This window comes from Bombina bombina, chromosome 4, assembly GCF_027579735.1.
Source record: "Bombina bombina isolate aBomBom1 chromosome 4, aBomBom1.pri, whole genome shotgun sequence".
Lineage (NCBI taxonomy): Eukaryota > Metazoa > Chordata > Amphibia > Anura > Bombinatoridae > Bombina > Bombina bombina.
Genome location: NC_069502.1, coordinates 733,817,264 through 733,837,880, shown reverse-complemented (window position 1 = coordinate 733,837,880; position 20,617 = coordinate 733,817,264). Strand labels below are relative to the sequence as shown.

At 36.5% G+C, this 20,617-nt stretch overlaps 1 protein-coding gene across 1 annotated transcript in view; it reads right to left on the bottom strand.

Annotated features, from left to right (window-relative positions):
- Positions 1–1,060: 1,060 nt before the first annotated feature.
- TMEM242 (transmembrane protein 242) overlaps positions 1,061–20,617 on the bottom strand; it is a 36,915-nt gene continuing 17,358 nt past the window's right edge. The window contains exons 3-4 of the mRNA XM_053710951.1: positions 19,281–19,418; positions 1,061–1,467 (exon numbers count right to left, since the gene is read on the bottom strand). Of these exons, the coding sequence (XP_053566926.1) occupies positions 1,354–1,467; positions 19,281–19,418 (252 nt within the window). The 3' untranslated portion in view covers positions 1,061–1,353. The remainder of the gene's footprint in view (positions 1,468–19,280; positions 19,419–20,617) is intronic.

The window sequence follows — 20,617 nt, the reverse complement described above, 5'->3', positions numbered from 1 at the left end:
TGACGTAGAGGGGAGGAGCTATATAGCAGCTCTGCTTGGGTGATCCTCTTGCACTTCCTGTTGGGGAGGAGTTAATATCCCATAAGTAATGATGACCCGTGGACTGACTACACTTAACAGGAGAAATTCTTAATTCTTCTTCCAAAAACATTCCATGTGACCACAGTGGATGACTTTATATATTATATACACAGTGTGTTACTTTATTGACTTCACTTAAATTAATGCATTGCCAAGGTAAATTATGAAACTTATTTAGTCTCCAATACGGTCTCAAAGTAGATTCACTTTCCCAAGGGCTTTTGTTGACTTTGCAGTTTAGTACCATTACAAATATATAAATAAGCTTGTGCTAAACTGTATATATTGGAGTTTTTAATCTAAAAATACAGTGTAGCCTAAAACTCCATGTAACATTTTCTTGGTTTGCAGAGATTATTAGAGCAGAAAATGTTGGTTTGCACTAGAAAGGGAAAATTAAGAGGCCTATTTATCAAAGGTCTGATCCGACAGTGCGGATCAGGTCCAACAGACCTCGCTGAATGCGGAGAGCAATACGCTCTCCGTATTCAGCATTGCACCAGCAGCTCTTGCGAGCTGCTGGTGCAACGCCGTCCCCTGCAAATTGGCGGCCAATCGGCCGCCAGCAGGGGGGTGTCAATCAACCCAATCGTACTCGATCGGGTTGAATTGTGGTGATCTCTGTCCGCCTGCTCAGAGCAGACGGACAGGGTTATGGAGCAGCAGTCTTTAGACCGCTGCTTCACAACTGGTGTTTCTGGCGAGCCTGCAGGCTCGCCAGAAGCACGGGCCCTCAAGCTCCATTCGGAGCTTGATAAATGGGCCTCTTAGTCACTTTTGGATTTCATGGAATGACCAAAAAGATGATTGTGAATTAACCCTATGGTGCCTACACCACAGAAATGTACACTATGGAGTGTGCTCTGTTATTAAGTGTAGGAAAGCACTGTGTTATGGAACAATTATTTTATAACTTATGATTACTACGTGATGAGGTTGTTTACTTTTACAAGCACAGTTTAAAAATAATGTCTCAACATTCTTTTTATCCTAAAAGTAATTTATTTATTTACATTATTCTTATGGGTGATTTCCTTTAAGGAAAATAGCAGTAATTTCTCATAACGTGAACATGATCCTATAATCATGCAGACCAAAACTTTAATGCTGACATCACAAAAAAAGTCCCTCTCTTGCTCTGTGAATCCTGTATGTTTAGTTGTAAATAAGAAATACACTTCCTTTTTAGCTGAAACATCTCTCATGATTGGGTGTATTCTTCTTCATAACCTCACTCTGTGTGGAGCCATCACAAACAAGGTTTGGAGTTTATCACTTGGTCTTTAGAAGATCCTCCCATTTAAATGATTCGGTATTAGAGGTCTGCTCTTGGGTTTTAGGCACAGCTGGAAATATAGACTGCATTTTCTCCCGAAATTCTTTAAGCTGAAAAAAGCAACATAAACAATAAGTTATATCATTATATTTGCACCATAATATACAAATCTTGCAAATAAAAATGACATTTATAGCATTAGACAAATTGTCTTTGAACTTCAAATAGGTTTTCTAAGTTCCATGAACTATATCTGCCAGTTTGAAAAGGTTTCACATCTAAGAAATATTAAAATAATTCAAGCACATGGACGAGAGACAGTTTACATAAATGTATTTAAACATTATTTAAACTGTTAACTATATTTTGTTATCCATGGATGATATGTTAACAAGCAGAGTGGATAAAAAGGATTTTTTTTAAATAAATTCAAGCAAAATCTATTTAAAGGGACAGTCTACAATATAATTTTTATTGTTTTAAAAGATAATCCCTTTATTACCCTTTCCCAGTTTTGCATAACCAACACAGTTATATTAATATACTTTTTACCTATGTGATTACCTTGTTTCTAAACATCTTCTGACAGCCCCCTGTTCACATGAGTTTGTATTTATTATCTATTGACTTGCTAAATCTTAAATAACTCCTTGGACGTGAACACAATGTTATCTATATGTCCCACATGAACTAGCAGTCTCCTGTTGTGAAAAACAAATAAAAAAGTATGTGAAAAGAGGCTGTCTATAGTGGCTTAGAAACAGGCAGACATTTAGAGGTTTAAATGTTATAAAGTATATTAATATAACAATGTTGGTTGTAGAAAGCTGTGGAATGGATAGTAAAGGCATTATCTTTCTTTTTAAACAATAGCAATTTTAGTGCAGACTGTCCCTTTAAAGATAGGTTGTTTTTTTTTTGTTTTTTTTTTAAATATACATTAAAATACAAAGGTTATTCATCATAAAATTAGCACTAGTTTTTAATGATGTAGCATGAGGCTGTATATTCATGGCTGCAATTGTTAATCATTTTCATAAACTAATTCTCTTAATCCATTCACATTGTCATGCTCTCCCAGAGGTTTCTGTGAGATTATTTTCTGCATTCTTTCTATCTTGAATATATAATACTAGTCCTAAAGCCCGTTCACACGGGCCGTGTTGGGTGTGTCTCTCTCTCTCTCTCTCTCTCTCTCTCGTCGGGTGGGTGCGCGTGCGATCAGCTGCAAGAGTTTGTCTGAACTGCGCATGACGGCTTCAGACAAACTCTTGTCTTTTATAATATAGGATATTATTGGTTTTGTAGTTCTCAAAACTGTGAATTTGTGTTTGCAGAAATAATGGGCCTCTTTTTAAAAGCAAAAATGTTATAAAATAAACATACAAAGGGGGGGGCGTGTCCGTACAGCATCCTGAACAGGACGCATTTTCTGCTTGCTCTGGTGGAATCTTTGGTAATCCGCCGATTATCATTACTTAACAGCGAATGTAAGATCACTAACTACAACTTCTCCACAGTACAGGTGATTGCGGCCCTTTATATGATCATTGGCTGTTTTTGTGACACTAAGGGCTCAGAACGGAGCACAAGGGCCTAGGGCGGCGGCCTACTAAGGCATCCACCTCCCCCCCGGGAAGAGCCGGGTTACCGGTGCTGTCTGAATAATCAGACTTACTGGATCTCTTCAAATCATATCGCACAAGTACCAAAAAACAGAGCAAGTAATATATAGCAAAAAAAACAAACCTCAAAGCAGCTATAGTCTATCAGATCTTCTCAGAATGGCGACCGCATGGGAGATACGTTTGGAGCAAGAGCTGGACTGGCGTTTTGCTAAACTAGAGAACCTGCTTCTCAAAATATACCAAAGGATACTTCCACTAGACTGCATAGAGTACACCCTACCCTTAAATATGCACACAAATACTGAAGACCCAGAACAGATCCTTATAATGCATCCAAATAAAGATGGTGACCAGAGGGATATAATAGTGGAGGAAAATCCCTCACCTGCTGAAAAACTCCCTATGCAGCTGAGGGAGCGGGAGCCAGCTAAAACCTTACAGGATGACAAGTGCACCTTCTACAGCAAAGAGGCAGACCTGGCTGACCTTATCCTGCAGACTGCGACGAAGGGCCTCGGCTTGGTTAAAAGGACAGCTCACACGGTTCGGGTGCCGGCTGGGACCGTCCCCGCTGCCCCTGATACCGGTGAGTCAGCTACGATCATCACTAACAAGCAGCTAATGTCTGAGGCCGGAACTAACATTACAGTTTCAGTGCAGAAATCCTCCGTTGTCAGAGCATCACCAAAAGCAAACGCTAGCAAGCAGCATTATGCACTGGATAACGTATCCCAGCATGCCACCCGCAGCAACTCTCCACATGGGACTAATACTATACAGATTACATACAAAAACAACTCAATTTCCTTATGGCACTTACAGGGAGAGAACTGTCTGACTAACCTCTTGCTTAGAGCAACTAGTGCCTACAATGAGTCGCTGCTTAACTTGCAAATAGACCCAGGGGGCTGACAACCTGTAAATGTAAAATTGGTCTTTGCTTTCCCCTGACTATTAGACCTACTGTTAAAGTTCCTAGCACATTTTTTTCTTTTTTTTATGATATGTTGAGTTTTGTTCTTATAAGCAGATAATATGTTTTCAAGATGTTCATCTGATATTTCAGTGCTTGGTCACGCAGTGGCCACTGACACTTCACTGCTGGCTTTATACAGGCTAATTTTTATAATATGTCCTGCAAACAGGTATTTGATGCACGGTATCTGCCTACATTGCAGTCGCTAACATAATATTAAGGGAGTGTAGATCTGATATTTATATGTTTGACGGTGCTGTGGCTACTAACACTGTGTTCCAGTTATACACAAGCTCATCATTCATAATGCACACTACAATATGGGTACCTGTTTTACAGTCACTGACCACATTACAGTCTCCAGCATCATTTGTCCTATTTCATATTAGCCCATATTTACAACATGATCTACTGGACAGTTATTGCCACATATGTAATAGCCTGCATTGTAGCTACAGACAACACACTATGGCAGGATGTATCTCTTTAAAGCTACGTGAGATAACAAGCCTTGCAGAAATACACCTGCTCATTACATGTCTCTGGGTGGTATAGGGTAGAACATCAAATAATCCTTGACTACTAACAATCAACTCAGTACTTGGAGGTTCAGATTGTGCTTAACCTTGTTTGTTTATACAATATTTTGTTTATATAATCTTACACAACACTATAAAATCCCAATTTCTTACGGATATAGACTAATCAAAGGCCCAAGAGTGGTCTAGAAAATTGTTATATGGGAAAAAAATGAGGATTGACTTCACAGATCAATGTATTTTTGCATGAATCAACATCTGCTCTCTTGTCACTTGCATTCTTATTCATGTATGTATACTTCCTCAATAAAAAAATGTTTAAATAAAAAAAAAAAAAAAAAACATACAAAGACCTTAAGGGACATAAAGCCCACATTGTTCTTTTATTATTCAGATAGAGCATACAATTTTAAACAGATGTACTTATATGTTCAAATTTTCTTCATTATCTTTGTATCCTTTGTTGAAGGAGCAGCAATGCACTACTGTGAGATAGCTGAACAAAAGGCTTATATGTGCAGCCACCAATCAGCAGCTAGCTCCCAGTAGTGTATTGCTGCTTGTGAGCATACCTAGGTATACTTTTTTAACAAAGGATACCAAGAGTAGAAAGCACACTATATAATAAAAGTACATGGGAACTTTGTTTAAAATTGCATGTCCTATCTGAATCATCATGGACGTTTCATTTTGATTTTACTGTCCCTTTAATCCCATTGTTCCCCTGCAAATGTATGTACACAGAATCAATCTCTTACAATGAATAGAAGATTGTTTGGAGTGAAATAGATCTGCACAAGCACCTAAGTGTGAGGAGGGAGGGACAAGCAGTAAAAATGAAAGTGAAACCTATAATGTTAATGCTTTAGTTAAATAAAACTATTTAAATTGATATTAATTTAGCCACCAATCAAAGCGCTACCCAGGATTCTGAACCAAAAATGGCCCGGCTCCTAAGCTTACATTCCTGCTTTTTAGAAACATAGATATTGACGGCAGAAAGAGTCATAGGCCCAGCAAGTCTACCCGATATTTCCTAAAAGTATAAATGTATCTAGTTTGTAGGATAGCCTTATGCTTGTCCCAGGCATTTTTAAAGTCCCCCACAGTGTTTGTCATTACCACCTCTTGTGGAAGTTTATTCCATGAATCAATCACTCTTTCTGTAAACAAGTGCTTCCTCAAATTACTCCTGAATATACTACCTTTTTTCAAAAAAAGATACCAAGAGAACAAATAAAAAGTGATAATAGGAGTAAATTAGAAAGTTGCTTAAAATTGCATGCGATGTCTGAATCATGAACGAAAATAATTGTTTCCTATCTCTTTAACTCTGAGATTAACCCCTTTGCACATTACAGCATCACTAGTGTTAAAATGACAGAGCATGTAATTTTAATACTATAATGACCCTTTAAGTATACTGTTTGATAAACTGTATTTTTTGGGGGGAAAAAAGTTTTTCAGAAATGCTAAAAGTAATATCTTGTTAACTCATACATCTATATACATTTAAGAAACAAATACACACAAAGGGGCCGATTTATCATATGTCGGGTAGACATAATCCGCTAAGCGGATCATGTCCGCCCAACATCGCTGAATGCGGACAGTATACGCTGTCGGCATTTAGCACTGCACAAGCAGTTCTGGTGAACTGCTTGTGCAATGCCACCTCTGCAGATTCGCAGCCAATTGGACGCTAGCAGGAGGTGCCAATCAACCCGATCGCATTCGATCGGGCTGACTGCTGTCCGCCGCCTCAGACCGCTGCTTCTTAACTGCTGTTTCCGGCGAGCTTTCAGGCTCACGCGGAAAAAGCTGCATTGGGGCCAATTGACTGCTTGGTAAATCGGCCCCAAAATGTACTAATCAGGAAAGATGACAATATTAATATACTATTGAACATTTCAAGTGAATGAAGTTGCATTTCCCTTTATAAATAAATCCTCTCAAATCACAGTATCTCCAGAAAAAAGGAAGAAAAAAAAATTATATTTCTAATGGCAAAAGTTGTTTTTTTTTTAAAAATGGTCTCAGATTTCATCAGTGTTCTATTTTGGTTCTTGTGTACTGGTGGAAAATTTTTGCAAACAGGTCCTGTGGGAACTAGTGATTATGTCTTTGAAGTATAGCTTACAGTGGCATCATCTGTATGAGATCCAATGGGGATTCTTCTCTAACTTAGCTATTCCTTTTATGTCAGGCTGCAGGGAACAGAATACTGATGTGCTTGTAATGAATTACATGGATTTTAAGAGGAACTAGGGTATCATAAACACAAGAAAATGGTTGCTTTCTTCTCTAATGGTTTGCTGGCATGGTATTGTGAATGTGTATTTTGTGTGTGGTTTTTAGTCATCTTGTTCAGAACTGTTACACAGCAAAAAGTAAATGTCAAAGTTAGACCAGCAATCTTTAGACTTGAGAAATAAAAGCATTTTACCATGCAACACCTTTTCCATTTTGAATCAAAGGATGGAATTATGTGTGAATATGTTACACTGATTGCCAGAATTCTGCACATCCCTACAGTTTACAACAAATTGTGCAGCAATGCATTGCAACCAAGTGGTTAAAGACAGTGTTTCCTTGTTTATTTAAAAAAAAAATAGGGAAACTACTCTGGAAGAAGAGTTTAGCCATTTAAAGGGCCACTGTAAGTAAATATTTTCTATGCCTGTTACTAACTAACTACCCCAAATACGCTTTTTATCAATAGCATTTCATTAACATATCTCTACCGTATATCAGAAATCTTGTCTGCAAATTTAATTGTTTTCCAAACCCACTCCGTGGGTATCCTTTGCTCTGTACCAATCCGTTTACAATACCTAGGTTTCAAAATGGCGCTTTAAACACAAAGTTATTGGTTTAAGTATTTTGAACATGCAGTGCTGAAAATAGTGGGCAGGATAACGTGACATCATCAGCGAATAAAAGATATAACTTTTAGAACGTTATGAAACTTCGTTTTGGAGAAAATATAGGTCAGTAGGTTTTAATTAATGTTTATTAACTTTAATATGTTAGTTGTTTAGCTTAAAAATTATAACAGAAAGTAATCCTTTAAGTTCTTATTCAAAAGTGAAAAAAGCCAGCAAAATTCCAGTAATTTCAAAATGTAAACTTCTCCCCCACCCCACACACAAATAAAAGTTAACTTATATTGCTAAGTAAAGAGTTCCATAATAAAGCATATCAATCCATTTTCTAGTTACACTTGTATGCAGAATAATGGGAATTTTCCCTTTAAATTTCCATTAGAACAAGTATTTTTTTTAAATAATATTTACATAATACGTATATGCTATAGATTTGCATTCAGGCTTTGGAAAGAATTGTAATGAATATATACAGGGGGTCTTACCATTCAATTGTCCATTGCCCCCTGTCCAATCCTGCCATAGTATTACTAATGGCTGATGTTAGGGACAGCCGGTCAGGCACTAAATGCTGGGTTTTAGTCATCCAGGAGTTTTATGTTCTTTTAACATTGACAGAAAAGTTCTTTTAATTGTTTGAATCCTATAATGTCAGTTTTTTGTTAATATTAAATGTCTATATTAGCTGTTCCCATTGAAAATAACAGTAACAAATCCATATTCATCCAAACCAAATGCCTACACGAAATCGGGCCAAGCCAAAAAAAATTATGAAATTCGGAAACCAATCTTTCAGACTAAACAAATTTTTCACCTGTGCATATGTCTACCATATGCTAATTCACTTGAAAGTGATGCAGCATAAAAGCTGAAAATATCACTGTAAAAAAAGGAAAATGTTATCTCAATTTTTACAGCTCACAATTCTGTGAACAGTTATTCTTCAGATACTGTTAGATGCATATTTGAAGAAACAAAAAACAATCAGTAGATCTCATGAGATTTCACTGAAATCTTGCGAGATTTCATAGTATACTTCCTTATACTGAGGAGGGAAATAACATGACCGTGTCTGCACATGTCAGATGCATGCTCCCTTCCAAGTCCCCGGATCCTGATTGGCTGCTTTAAAGGACCAGTCAACACTGTACATTTGCATAATCAACAAATGCATGATAAGAAGACAGTGCAATAGCACTTAGTCTGAACTTCAAATGAGTAGTAGATTTTTGTTAAATAAATTGCAAAGTTATGTCTATTTCCACTCCCCCTGTATCATGTGACAGCCATCAGCCAATCACAAATGCATATACGTATATGCTGTGAATTCTTGCACATGCTCAGTAGGAGTTGGTGACTCAAAAAGTGTAAATATAAAAAGACTGTGCACATTTTGTTAATGGAAGTACATTGGAAAGTTGTTTAAAATTGCATGCTGTATCTAAATCATGAAATTTAATTTTAACTTGAGTGTCCCTTTAAGTCTCTTTACAGTGGGATGTGGCTACTGGGGAAATTTTGAGGTAAAATATCTTCCTTTTTCACATAGAAATGTTCAGGTGATATTTTCTGTTCAGCTTTTTACAGATATGCTGCATCACTTTCAAGTGATCCAACATTTGGGTATCACGTTTTTGGTGCCATTTAGTACATAGCTATTGACAGTGCACATTTAGCAGCACATTAGATTTTGGACGATAGAACCAATTAATTGTTAGAAGGGTATTTCTTATCACACAGGAATATATATTTATGTTTTGATGTATAAGTTACTGATTATCTTCTATATCTATTTAGCTTAAAACACATTCTTGCAAGAAATTATACTTAACTGCTGTATGTTTCTATACGTCAGCTACCAAGGATGTGAACAATCCTGATTTTAAATATTTCCTTCCTTGGGCTGTTCAGTAACTCAACCATCGTAATTTCCCACTGATAACATAGGAAAATCCTTTCAAACTAGCCTGTTGGAAGCACGTGAGGACTGGATTTGAGAAAGAATGGTGCAGATAATATGTATAATAAAAGAAAGCCTTTGTGTGTGTGAGTATACATATTTAACAGCAAATAATAATCCTCACATCTATTTCTGGGGGAAATCGCAACAACACATCAGCTTGTGATCTTTTGTAAACAAGCATCTCTTGCTATATAAATATATATATGCCTGGGGTATAATCTGATGAAATATTTTTAGCTTCCATAATATAAGCACAACTACAATAATGAAAAGAATTGTTGCAATACTACTTGTACTATTGAGAAACAAAACTCTTTTACTGTAAATAAAAAATGTTCTGTTTCCTCGGGGGAAGGGAGAGATAGACAGATATATATAAAATGTCCTTAAAGGGACATAAAAGTCCTTATATTACATTAATGTGGTTTTGGTTTTAAAGTGAATGTAAACTTTCAGGAATAAGTGCCCGTTTTTTAAAAAAATACTATTAAAAACAGGGGCACTTTCATTCATCAAAGTTTACATTTCAGTCGTTTTGTTAAAATACCTTTTCTTCATGAAGCCGGACCTGCGATTCCCCCGCCTGCCGCTCGTCTCTTCATAGGTCAGAAATGAAGAATCCGGCTTCCTCCAATCACTGCATGGCCCCAGGCAATGTTTGCTCTGGGGGGAGCCGTGACTGGAGGAAGCCGGATTCTTCATTTCTGACGTAAGAAGAGATGAGCGGAAGGCGAGGAGAACCAATGGTCGGCTTCATGAAGAAAAGGTAAGTATTTTAACAAAACGGCTGAAATGTAAACTTTGATGAATGACAGTGCCCCTGTTTTTAATAGGATTTTTAAAAACTGGGCACACATTCCTCAAAGTTTACATTCACTTTAAGGTTTGTTCATTCAGGAGCATACATAAAAGGTACTTGCCTCACTGAAAGGGTATTTTATTTATTTATTTTTGTGTGCAGAAGGCACAGCTGCCTCTAATTCTTTCCACTGCCCAAAAATATGCACCCCAGTGCAATACTCCTGTATTGGCTGTGAGCAAATCTCTATCCAATCCGATGGGAAAAAAAAAAAAGAAGCACTATATCGCAGCAGTTTTGCAAGAATTTTATCCATGTACACTAGATGGCAGCACTATTTCCTGCTATGTAGTTCTCTAGTCTAGACACCTACTTAGGTGTATATTTAACAAAGAATATAATGGGAACAAAGCAAATTTGATAGATTTAAATTGGAAACTTATTTTTTGTTTTGTATGCTCTGTCTGAATCACAAAATATAATTTTGTGTTTCATATCCCTTTAAAGGATTACTTTTCTGTTATAATTTTTAAGCTAAACAACTAACATATTAAAGTTAATAAACATTAATTAAAACCTACTGACCTATATTTTCTCCAAAACAAAGTTTCATAACGTTCTAAAAGTTATATATTTTATTCGCCGATGATGTCACGTTATCCTGCCCACTAATTTCAGCACTGCGTGTTCAAAATACTTAAACCAATAACTTTGTGTTTAAAGCGCCATTTTGAAACCTAGGTATTGTAAACGGATTGGTACAGAGCAAAGGATACCCACGGAGTGGGTTTGGAAAACAATTAAATTTGCAGACAAGATTTCTGATATACGGTAGAGATATGTTAATGAAATGCTATTGATAAAAAGCGTATTTGGGGTAGTTAGTAACAGGCATAGAAAATATTTACTTACAGTGGCCCTTTAATTATGCTCCCACACAGACACACTTTAAAATCACATTGGGACTTCTTTGCGCCTATCCAACTTATGGGTTGATTTATTTTATTAGCAAGTTTGTTCTTTAAAAGGACTGACACCCATGAACGACATCCAGAGACACTTCTGTAGCCCATGTATGCACATTTAGAACACTAAGCAATATACCAGGGTGGGATTGGATTCCAATCAAACTGATTTAAATTGTGATATAAATCACTAGTCAGTAAGACCAATTTAAATAAAAGTTTTCATACTTAGAATAATAATAGTTTTCCCCCACCCGTTATATCAGACCATTACTGATTTGTTTATATATCATTAGATATGCCTAGATAGATCATTTAAATTAAGGAAATGATTGGGAGGTGAACTATCTCCAGTTTAATAACTTAATCATTCATACTTGATAAACTTTTTAGATGTACTTTATTGGAAGGAGAAAAATAAAGATTACCTTAATAATAACAATTTAAATAGCTTATTTAACTAAAGTAAAATAACCATTACCTTAATAATAGCATTTTGAATAGCTTTATTTATCTAAAACAATAACATATTTCATTTTAAATGCTTGCCCCTCCCTCCTTGTACAGATTTATTCCACTCCAAACAATCTCTTCTATTCATTAAATTTCTTTATACTTAGTATGGGTTGATTCTGTATACAAATTTTTGCGGGGGATCAATCACCTTAAAGGGACAGTAAAGTCAAAATTACACTTTCATGATTCAGAAAACATGCAATTTTTAACAGTTGTCCAATTTACTTCTCATCTAATTTGCTTCATTGGTATCCATTGTTGAAAAGCATACATAGGTAGGGTCAGACGCAATGACCCAATGTGTTAAACTAGGCCTCAGTAGAGCATTGCTCGCCTTTAATACAAGATACCAAGAGAATGAAGCAAATTTGATCATAGAATTAAATCTGAAAACTGAACGTATGCTCTATAACATTTTTTTATGTGCATTTGGGGCATGTTATTTCTGCAGACACAAATTCAGTTTTGAGAACTACAAAATCAATAATATGTTATAATATCTTCTAGACAGAAAAATTGCCCAAAATAGTCTGACAAAAAACACAGGGTAAAGTACATCTTTCATTTAAAGAGACACTCAACCAAAATTAAACTTTCATTATTCAGATAGAGCATGCCATTTTAAACAACTTTCCAATTTACTTCCATTAACTAAATGTGCACAGTCTTCTTATATTTAAACTTTTTGAGTCACCAGCTCCTACTGAGCATGTGCAAGAATAAGTGTGTATGCATTTGTGAATGGCTGATGGCTGTCACATTGTATGTGTATGCATTTGTGATTGGCTGATGGCTGTCACATGGTACAGTGGGAGTGGAAAAATACATAACTTTTAAAATTGTCAGAAAAAAAATCTACTACTCATTTGAAGTTCAGACTAAGTGCTATTGCATTGTCTTGTTATCATGCATTTGTTGATTATGCAAATCTACTGTGTTGACTGGTCCTTTAAATAAAATCAATATAAGCAGTGTATTCATGGGTAAAAGATCAGTGTGAAAACCTTAGTATGATGACAGAAAAAGAGCAGCAGTCTGTAAATGCTTCAAATGAGAGACAAAATGGCTTTTGCAAGATTTGCTTTTACGACCATGTGGTTAATTCTGCAGCAAAGTGGAAGATCTGGTCAAAAAATATTGGATCCCGCCAGCTCTTTTGACCCCTGGCGGGATCTGTAGTCCAGGAGTTGTCAGTGATCCAGCACTCCTTGAGACGGCTCCAGGAAACGTTATCAGCCCCGCGACTGCAGAGCGGGTGTGTTCGTTTGCAAAGCCGGCAACGTGAACTGACCTGTGATACATCCTTGGAAACACTGCCACAAGGATCGGTTTTTGGGACCTAGCAATCGGCTATTATATGCATAATCTTGTGAGTGTTCAATTTGTTATTTGTCTGTTGCTTAAATAAAAACTTTAAATATTGCACTTGAGTCTGCGCTCTTTCCCTTCTATCATTCACAATATTTTCTGTGTTCAATAGCTTAATCAACCAGCTGGAAACTTTGCCAAGCTGTGTTAGAAAATAACTTCTTCAGATATATTAACTTGAAAATGACAGCACTTTATTCATTCTTCAGGACAGTACAGAGAAGCAAATGTGGGCTTTTTCTGGAAAGGGTGACTGATTCTTTTTAAAGGACATAATAGTCAAAACTGAAATGTACATGAGTGCATAAACATTTTTGAAAATAAGCATTTTTGCAGTGTAAATGCTTCTAGTAAAATTAGTATTAGTTTCAGCGGCATATATACATATTCTGCTTATGTTCTAGGCACCAGTATTCAAACACCACATCTGCTCAGAAACTCAGAGGTGGCATGTATAATACAAATTAAAAGGACATTTCATGTCCTGTGTGTCTAACTATGTGTTTAACCTATTTAAAGAGGTTAAAGTACCACTTGGAAGCCACAAAGAACTACTTGTCACGAGTGGACATGGCAGATGATCCAATCTGTAACGGCAGTTGTACAATTAAAGGAAATCATTTTTGCATGATAATATCCCTTTAAAGCAGTATTTCCCGACCGCGGTCCTCAAGTACCCCCAACAGTCCTGGTTCCCATTATAGCTGAACTAGAGCACAGGTGAAATAATCAGCTGATGGATGAGAGCAGGTTAGTAACCATGGTTACTGATCAACTGATTATTTCACCTGTGCACTGGTTCAGCTATAATGAAAACCAGGCCTGTTGGGGGTACTTGAGGACCGCGGTTGGGAAACACTGCTTTAAAGGGACAGTAAAGTCAAAATTAAACTTTTCAAGAATCAGAGCATGCAATTTTAGACAACTTTCCAATTTACTTCTATTAAATTTGCTTCATTCTCTAGGTATCTTTTATTAAAGAGTAAAACTAGGTAGGCTCAGGAGTGTGCACGTGTCTTTAGTACTCTATGGCAGCAGTGTTTTGCAACATTATTAGTAGCTTTGTTATACATTGTTGCAAAACACTGCTGCCACAGAGTACTAAATACACGTGCACACTCTTTAGCGCTTATGAGCCTACCTAGTTTTACTCTTCAATAAAAGATACCAAAAGAACAAAGCTAATTTGAAAACAGAAGTAAAATGGTAATTTGTTTAAAATTGCATGCGAATCATGAAAGTGTAAAGGGACACTAAACCCAAATTTTTTCTTTCATGATTCAGATAGAGCATGCAAATTTAAGCAACTTTCTAATTTATTCCTATTAATTTTTTTCGTTCTTCTGCTATCTTTATTTAATAAGAAGGAATGTGATGCATTGGAGCCGGCTCATTCTTGGTTGAGAACCTGGGTTATGTTTGCTTATTGGTGGGTAAATACCTCCAACAAGCAAGCGATATCCATGGTGCTGAACCTAAAATAGGCTGGCTGCTAAGATTTATATTCCTGCTTTTAAATAAAGATAGCAAGAGAACAAAATTGACAAGAGGAGTAGATTAGAAAGTTGCATAAAATTCCATGCTCTATCTGAATCATGAAAGAAAAAATTTGGGTTCAGTGTCCCTTTAATCATGACTTTACTGTCCCTTTAAATTTGACAATGCATACCATCACTTGATCTCTAGTGTTTAATTACAAGCACATTTAGTGTTGACTATTATGCCCCTTTAATTTGGACAACATGGGATGAAATAATAGTGCAAATTGTAGCAACTTCTGTTCAAATATAAAATGTTGTAAATTTTCTGCTTTGCAATAATTTAATAGCTGGCTATGGTACAACAAAAATGATAAACTGCATAATACCTTGCTGATCTTCTGAATACTGTATGTTGAACCCCCCTCTCAACAAATGCTAAAAAAACAATCAATTTCTTATTATATCAGAGCCTTCTTAGTTATTTATCCAAACCAACCAACAATATTTCATAATGGACCGTTGTGTCTTTGTTTTTCTTTACCTAACCCAGTAACATAGTTTACCAAATAAGTCATAGCACTTCTAAAATACAGCTATTTTATAGATATTCTGAAATAATTCCTTTCTTCCTCTAGGTGGCAGCGGTACATTGCAGATCAGTAACAAAGATCTGCTCTATTACTGAGCCAGTTATTGTTCAGTTATATAATGCTCTGTGAGCTATTCTGCGCGGAGAAAACAGCTAAATAATTTTTCACTGCAATATCTTTAAAACTGCTCTCAAAACAGAGGTAGAAAAATGTTCAATAGATAAAGATTCCTGAAGAATTACCTATTTTTGGTCAAAGAAGTTTGCTAAACACACTCTGCTATATTTAAATATTATAGTGAAAATATGACTTGCTCTGAGTAATTAGATTATTATTATTATCAGGTATTTGTAGAGCGCCAACAGATTCTGCAGCGCTATAAACATAGGCGGTATACAAGGTAACATTTATAGCGGGTCAAATGGGTAGAAGGTCCCTGCTGAGAGTTGCACTGTTGTAATCGGTTCTTATGCGGGTGATCTACAAACAGCTGGGCTCATAGGCTTACATGCTAAGGGGTTCAAGGAGATAGCAGTGGATTTAGGAAAGGTTAGTGTAGGTTGTATGCATCCCTGAACAGTAGAGTCTTTAGGGAGCGGTTGAAGCTTTCAAAACTAGGGGAGAGTCTTGTGGAGCGAGGCAGAGAGTTCCACAAGATGGGAGCCAGTCTGGAGAAGTCCTGTAATGGGATTATGTAATTTTATCTCTAGAGACCCTGCAGGTCTCAAGTGTGTTGATAAGATATAGCGCCAAAATACAGGACACATCTATAGCTCTGAGCAAAGACTGACTAGCTAGCCTAAAGAGAGGTAATAAAGAATATATTGTGTTCAAAGCGCCTCAGGTGGGCTAGGTGTCGCAGGAGATGATGAAATATTAAAAGCAAGTTTAATTATAAACCTACTAATTCACAGATGGATTGGTATCATAACAGTGGTAAATTCAAATACAGTTTAAATACATTAAAATGTGGATCCACAATCTGACAAATTAAACAATGAAATAAAATCTATTAAAACGCTACACACATTAGATCTACAATGTGTTTGAATGTAGTGAAGGATGAGACTCCAATTTGTGGAAAGGAGACCTGTGCTGGATAACTTGCGGGTATTAGCTTGCAAACTTGTGATGGTAGTATGAAGTTGTGCTATGTGAGCACCCCTAGAGTGTAACTGATATGGAGAAAAATTGGTGTTGGATGCCTTTAAAGGGACACTCAATCAAAATGAAACTTTCATTATTCAGATAGAGCAGCCATTTTAAACAACTTTCCAATTAATTTCCATTAACTAAATGTGCACAGTCTTTTTATATTTAAACTTTTTGAGTCACCAGCTCCTACTGAGCATGTGCAAGAATAAGTGTATATGCATTTGTGAATGGCTGATGGCTGTCACATGGTACGTGTATGCATTTGTGATTGGCTGATGGCTGTCACATGGTACAGGGGGAGTGGAAAAAGACATAACTTAAAATTGTCAGAAAAAAAATCTACTATTCATTTGAAGTGCAGACTAAGTGCTATTGCATTGTCTTGTTATCTTGCATTTGTTGATTATGCAAATCTTCTGTGTTGACTGGTCCTTTAAGTGTGGGCGATCAGTGTGAAAAAGTGTGTTATAAAATTGTGGAACACAACAAAAATCGCAAATATTCAAATTGGGAAGGATGGGAAATAGTGCTGCACTGAAAACAAAAATAGTGGACAATGCAAAATTGAAAAAAATATATAAAATATATATAAAAAAAATTGTAAAAAAAAAAAAATATAGGTGAAAAAAATTTGCACAAAAAGGTGAAAAAAGAACAAAGTCAGGAATTGTAATCCAATAGACTAGTGGCCTGCACTTAGTCTGGGTGAGTAAAAATAGTGTGTGGAAAGTTTAAAACAACCTTATTTTCTTGATGGTGGGACTCTTTTGTGATTCCTGGTGGTGAGAATCCAACCAACAGTCTTTGGGTGTCTCCCAGTGGGTGATCTGAGATTCCTATTCCTGGTGGTGAGAACCCTTGGGATTGGAAAAAAAACAGTCTGGTTCCTTTGGTTTTATACTAGTCAGTGTCCTGAAAAGGTAAAAGTCAAAGAATAGTGTAGATGGTATAGACTCGTGTGTAGAGATGAAATAATGCTTACCAGCTGTGGTCAACACTGACTAGTATAAAACCAAAGGAACCAGACTGGTTTTTTTCCAATCCCAAGGGTTCTCACCACCAGGAATAGGAATCTCAGATCACCCACTGGGAGACACCCAAAGACTGTCGGTTGGATTCTCACCACCAGGAACCACAATTTTATAACACACTTTTTTACACTGATCGCCCACACTTAAAGGCATCCAACACCAATTTTTCTCCATATCAGTTACACTCTAGGGGTGCTCACATAGCACAACTTCATACTACCATCACAAGTTTGCAAGCTAATACCCGCAAGTTATCCAGCACAGGTCTCCTTTCCACAAATTGGAGTCTCATCCTTCACTACATTCAAACACATTGTAGATCTAATGTGTGTAGCGTTTTAATAGATTTTATTTCATTGTTTAATTTGTCAGATTGTGGATCCACATTTTAATGTATTTAAACTGTATTTGAATTTACCACTGTTATGATACCAATCCATCTGTGAATTAGTAGGTTTATAATTAAACTTGCTTTTAATATTTCATCATCTCCTGCGACACCTAGCCCACCTGAGGCGCTTTGAACACAATATATTCTTTATTACAGCAGCATTAGTCACACAGCTGGGTTGTGTAACTACCTAACTACGACAGCTGTTTGGGTCAGTGACACTTTCTGCTCTGGACCAGCAGTGCTCTGTGACTTCCGTGTATTACTTTATTCCCCCAAAAGGGTTAGACACATAGATTTGGGGCATGGTTGGTGTCAAATGATTTCACTATTATGGACCTTTAAATTTGAAGTTATACTATCAGTCTTTTACTTATTTGCCCTAGAGTGCTTCCCATTAACGGTTTAGATTAGGCTTGTCCAACCAATGCCTAGAAGACATAATTTAGCTATACAATCCTTTTAACTGTTGCCTACTTCACCATCCCATACTGACCAACTACCAATATGCAACACACATAATGCTATAACATTTTAGTATCATCCGTGTAAATCCAACGTACGCTCCAATGGAATTCTGTGTATATACACAATAGCAGCCACTTACCTTGCTAAATACCATGCTAAAATTTATATATAAAAAATACAGGAAAAGAGCCAAATTATACGTGCATTGCTTCAGTTTTTAATTGTATTTTATTACATTGTGTATTTATTTGTTTTTAAAACACCAGCTTTCATATATAAATATGTTTACTAATAAAATACATAATGACTTAATAAATATTTTATTTATATATTTGATAAAAAAAAACAACATGCTTGTATTTAGCATTACGTTAAATTAAGCTGCATTCACACCCAACCGCCTGGTGCCTTTTCTGGTAATATCATGCAGCAAATTACTAGCCATGACAGCTAGCGCCTCCCTGAGACAGAACAAGGAGGTGCACTGCAGATGTATGTATATGACACATACTGTAAGCAGGTTGCCTCCGCTAACAGTGGCTCATTTTATGCAATACAAATTTAAAAACAAAGCAGTTTAATCCAACAAATAAGAATAAAGGAAAAAATAATATATGTTGTCTATTATGTTATTTTAAATGAAGGAAACTGGACACCATAAATAAGCATTAAAGGATTACTTTCTGTTATAATTTTTAAGCTAAACAACTAACATATTAAAGTTAATAAACATTAATTAAAACCTACTGACCTATATTTTCTCCAAAACGAAGTTTCATAACGTTCTAAAAGTTATATCTTTTATTCGCCAATGATGTCACGTTATCCTGCCCACTATTTTCAGCACTGAGTGTTCAAAATACTTAAACCAATAACTTTGTGTTTAAAGCGCCATTTTGAAACCTAGGTATTGTAAACGGATTGGTACAGAGCAAAGGATACCCACGGAGTGGGTTTGGAAAACAATTAAATTTGCAGACAAGATTTCTGATATACGGTAGAGATATGTTAATGAAATGTTATTGATAAAAAGCGTATTTGGGGTAGTTAGTTAGTAACAGGCATAGAAAATATTTACTTACAGTGGCCCTTTAAATATATATTTTATTTTAACCAAACAGAATGTGACCAGGTTATGCTACAGTACAATATTATACGAGTCACTTACACTGTGTACGCCAAGAGCCTTCCAGACTGCAAAACTGATCAGTCCCACTCCACACCAGGCGTATAGAGAGCCCCACCCCAAGGCCCTCAAAGCAAGGGACGAGCCACTTTCTGGTAAAGCGACTGTAGCAATGACACCCTGAAAATAAACAAATACAATCTTCAATATCCTCTGAAACCACTGCTAGCGTGATACAAGTCATCAACTTTATTTACAGTATTTAAATGGACATGAAACCCAACATTTTTCTTTCATGATGCAGATAGAGAATACAATTTTAAATAACTTTCCAATTTACTTCTATTATTGAATTTGCTTCCTTCTCTTGTTATTCTTTGCTGAAAGATTTATCTACGTAAGCTCAGGAGCAGCAAAGAACCTAGGTCCTAGCTGCTGATTGGTGGCTGCATATATAAACAGATTGTCATTAGCTTACCCATGTGTTCAGTTAGAAACCAGTAGTGCATTGCTGCTCCTTCAACAAATGATACCAAGAGAATGAAACAAATTAGATAATAGAAGTAAATTTGAAAGTTGTTTAAAATTGTATGTTCTACCAAAATCATGAAAGAACATTTTTGGGTTTCATGTCCATTTAAAATATTTTTTTATATAAAATGTTTATTTATGCATAATGAAACAACTTTGCAATTTATTGTGCTTAGTAATTTTGCCCCCCCCCCCCACCCCCCTTAGCAATTTCCAATTCTCAGAACTTGGAATGCACCCTGCTGACTTCTCAAGGCCAACACTGCTACACATGTCCCTAATTGGCTTTATCAGATAACTGCAAAACAACTCATTTTATACTGATGTTATGGCAGTGGCAATCCTTGTTGCCTGTGGACTAACGCTCAGAAGTGATGCAGCATAACTGTAAAAAGATGAATAGAAAATATCACCTGAACATCTCTGTGTAAAAAAGGAAGGTATTTTACCTCAAAAGTTCCTCACAGAGCACTCATTATTGTGAGGTGAACAGTTATCCTTCAGCTGTATGTTGGGGAAAAACAGCTTTATCAGTGCTGATGTCACACTTTGCTATATTGTGGTCTCATCAGATTTCACTTACATCTTGTGGGATTTATGTAAACTTCCTTAACCCCTTAACGACCAAGGACGTGCAGGGTACGTCCTCAAAAAAAGGCAGTTAACGCCTGAGGATGTACCCTGCACGTCCTCGGTGTGGAAAGCAGCTGGAAGCGATCCTGCTCGCTTCCAGCTGCTTTCCGGTTATTGCAGTGATGCCTCGATATGGAGGCATCCTGCAATAACCTTTTTAAGCCATCCGGTGCAGAGAGAGCCACTCTGTGGCCCTCTCTGCACCAGAGATCGGT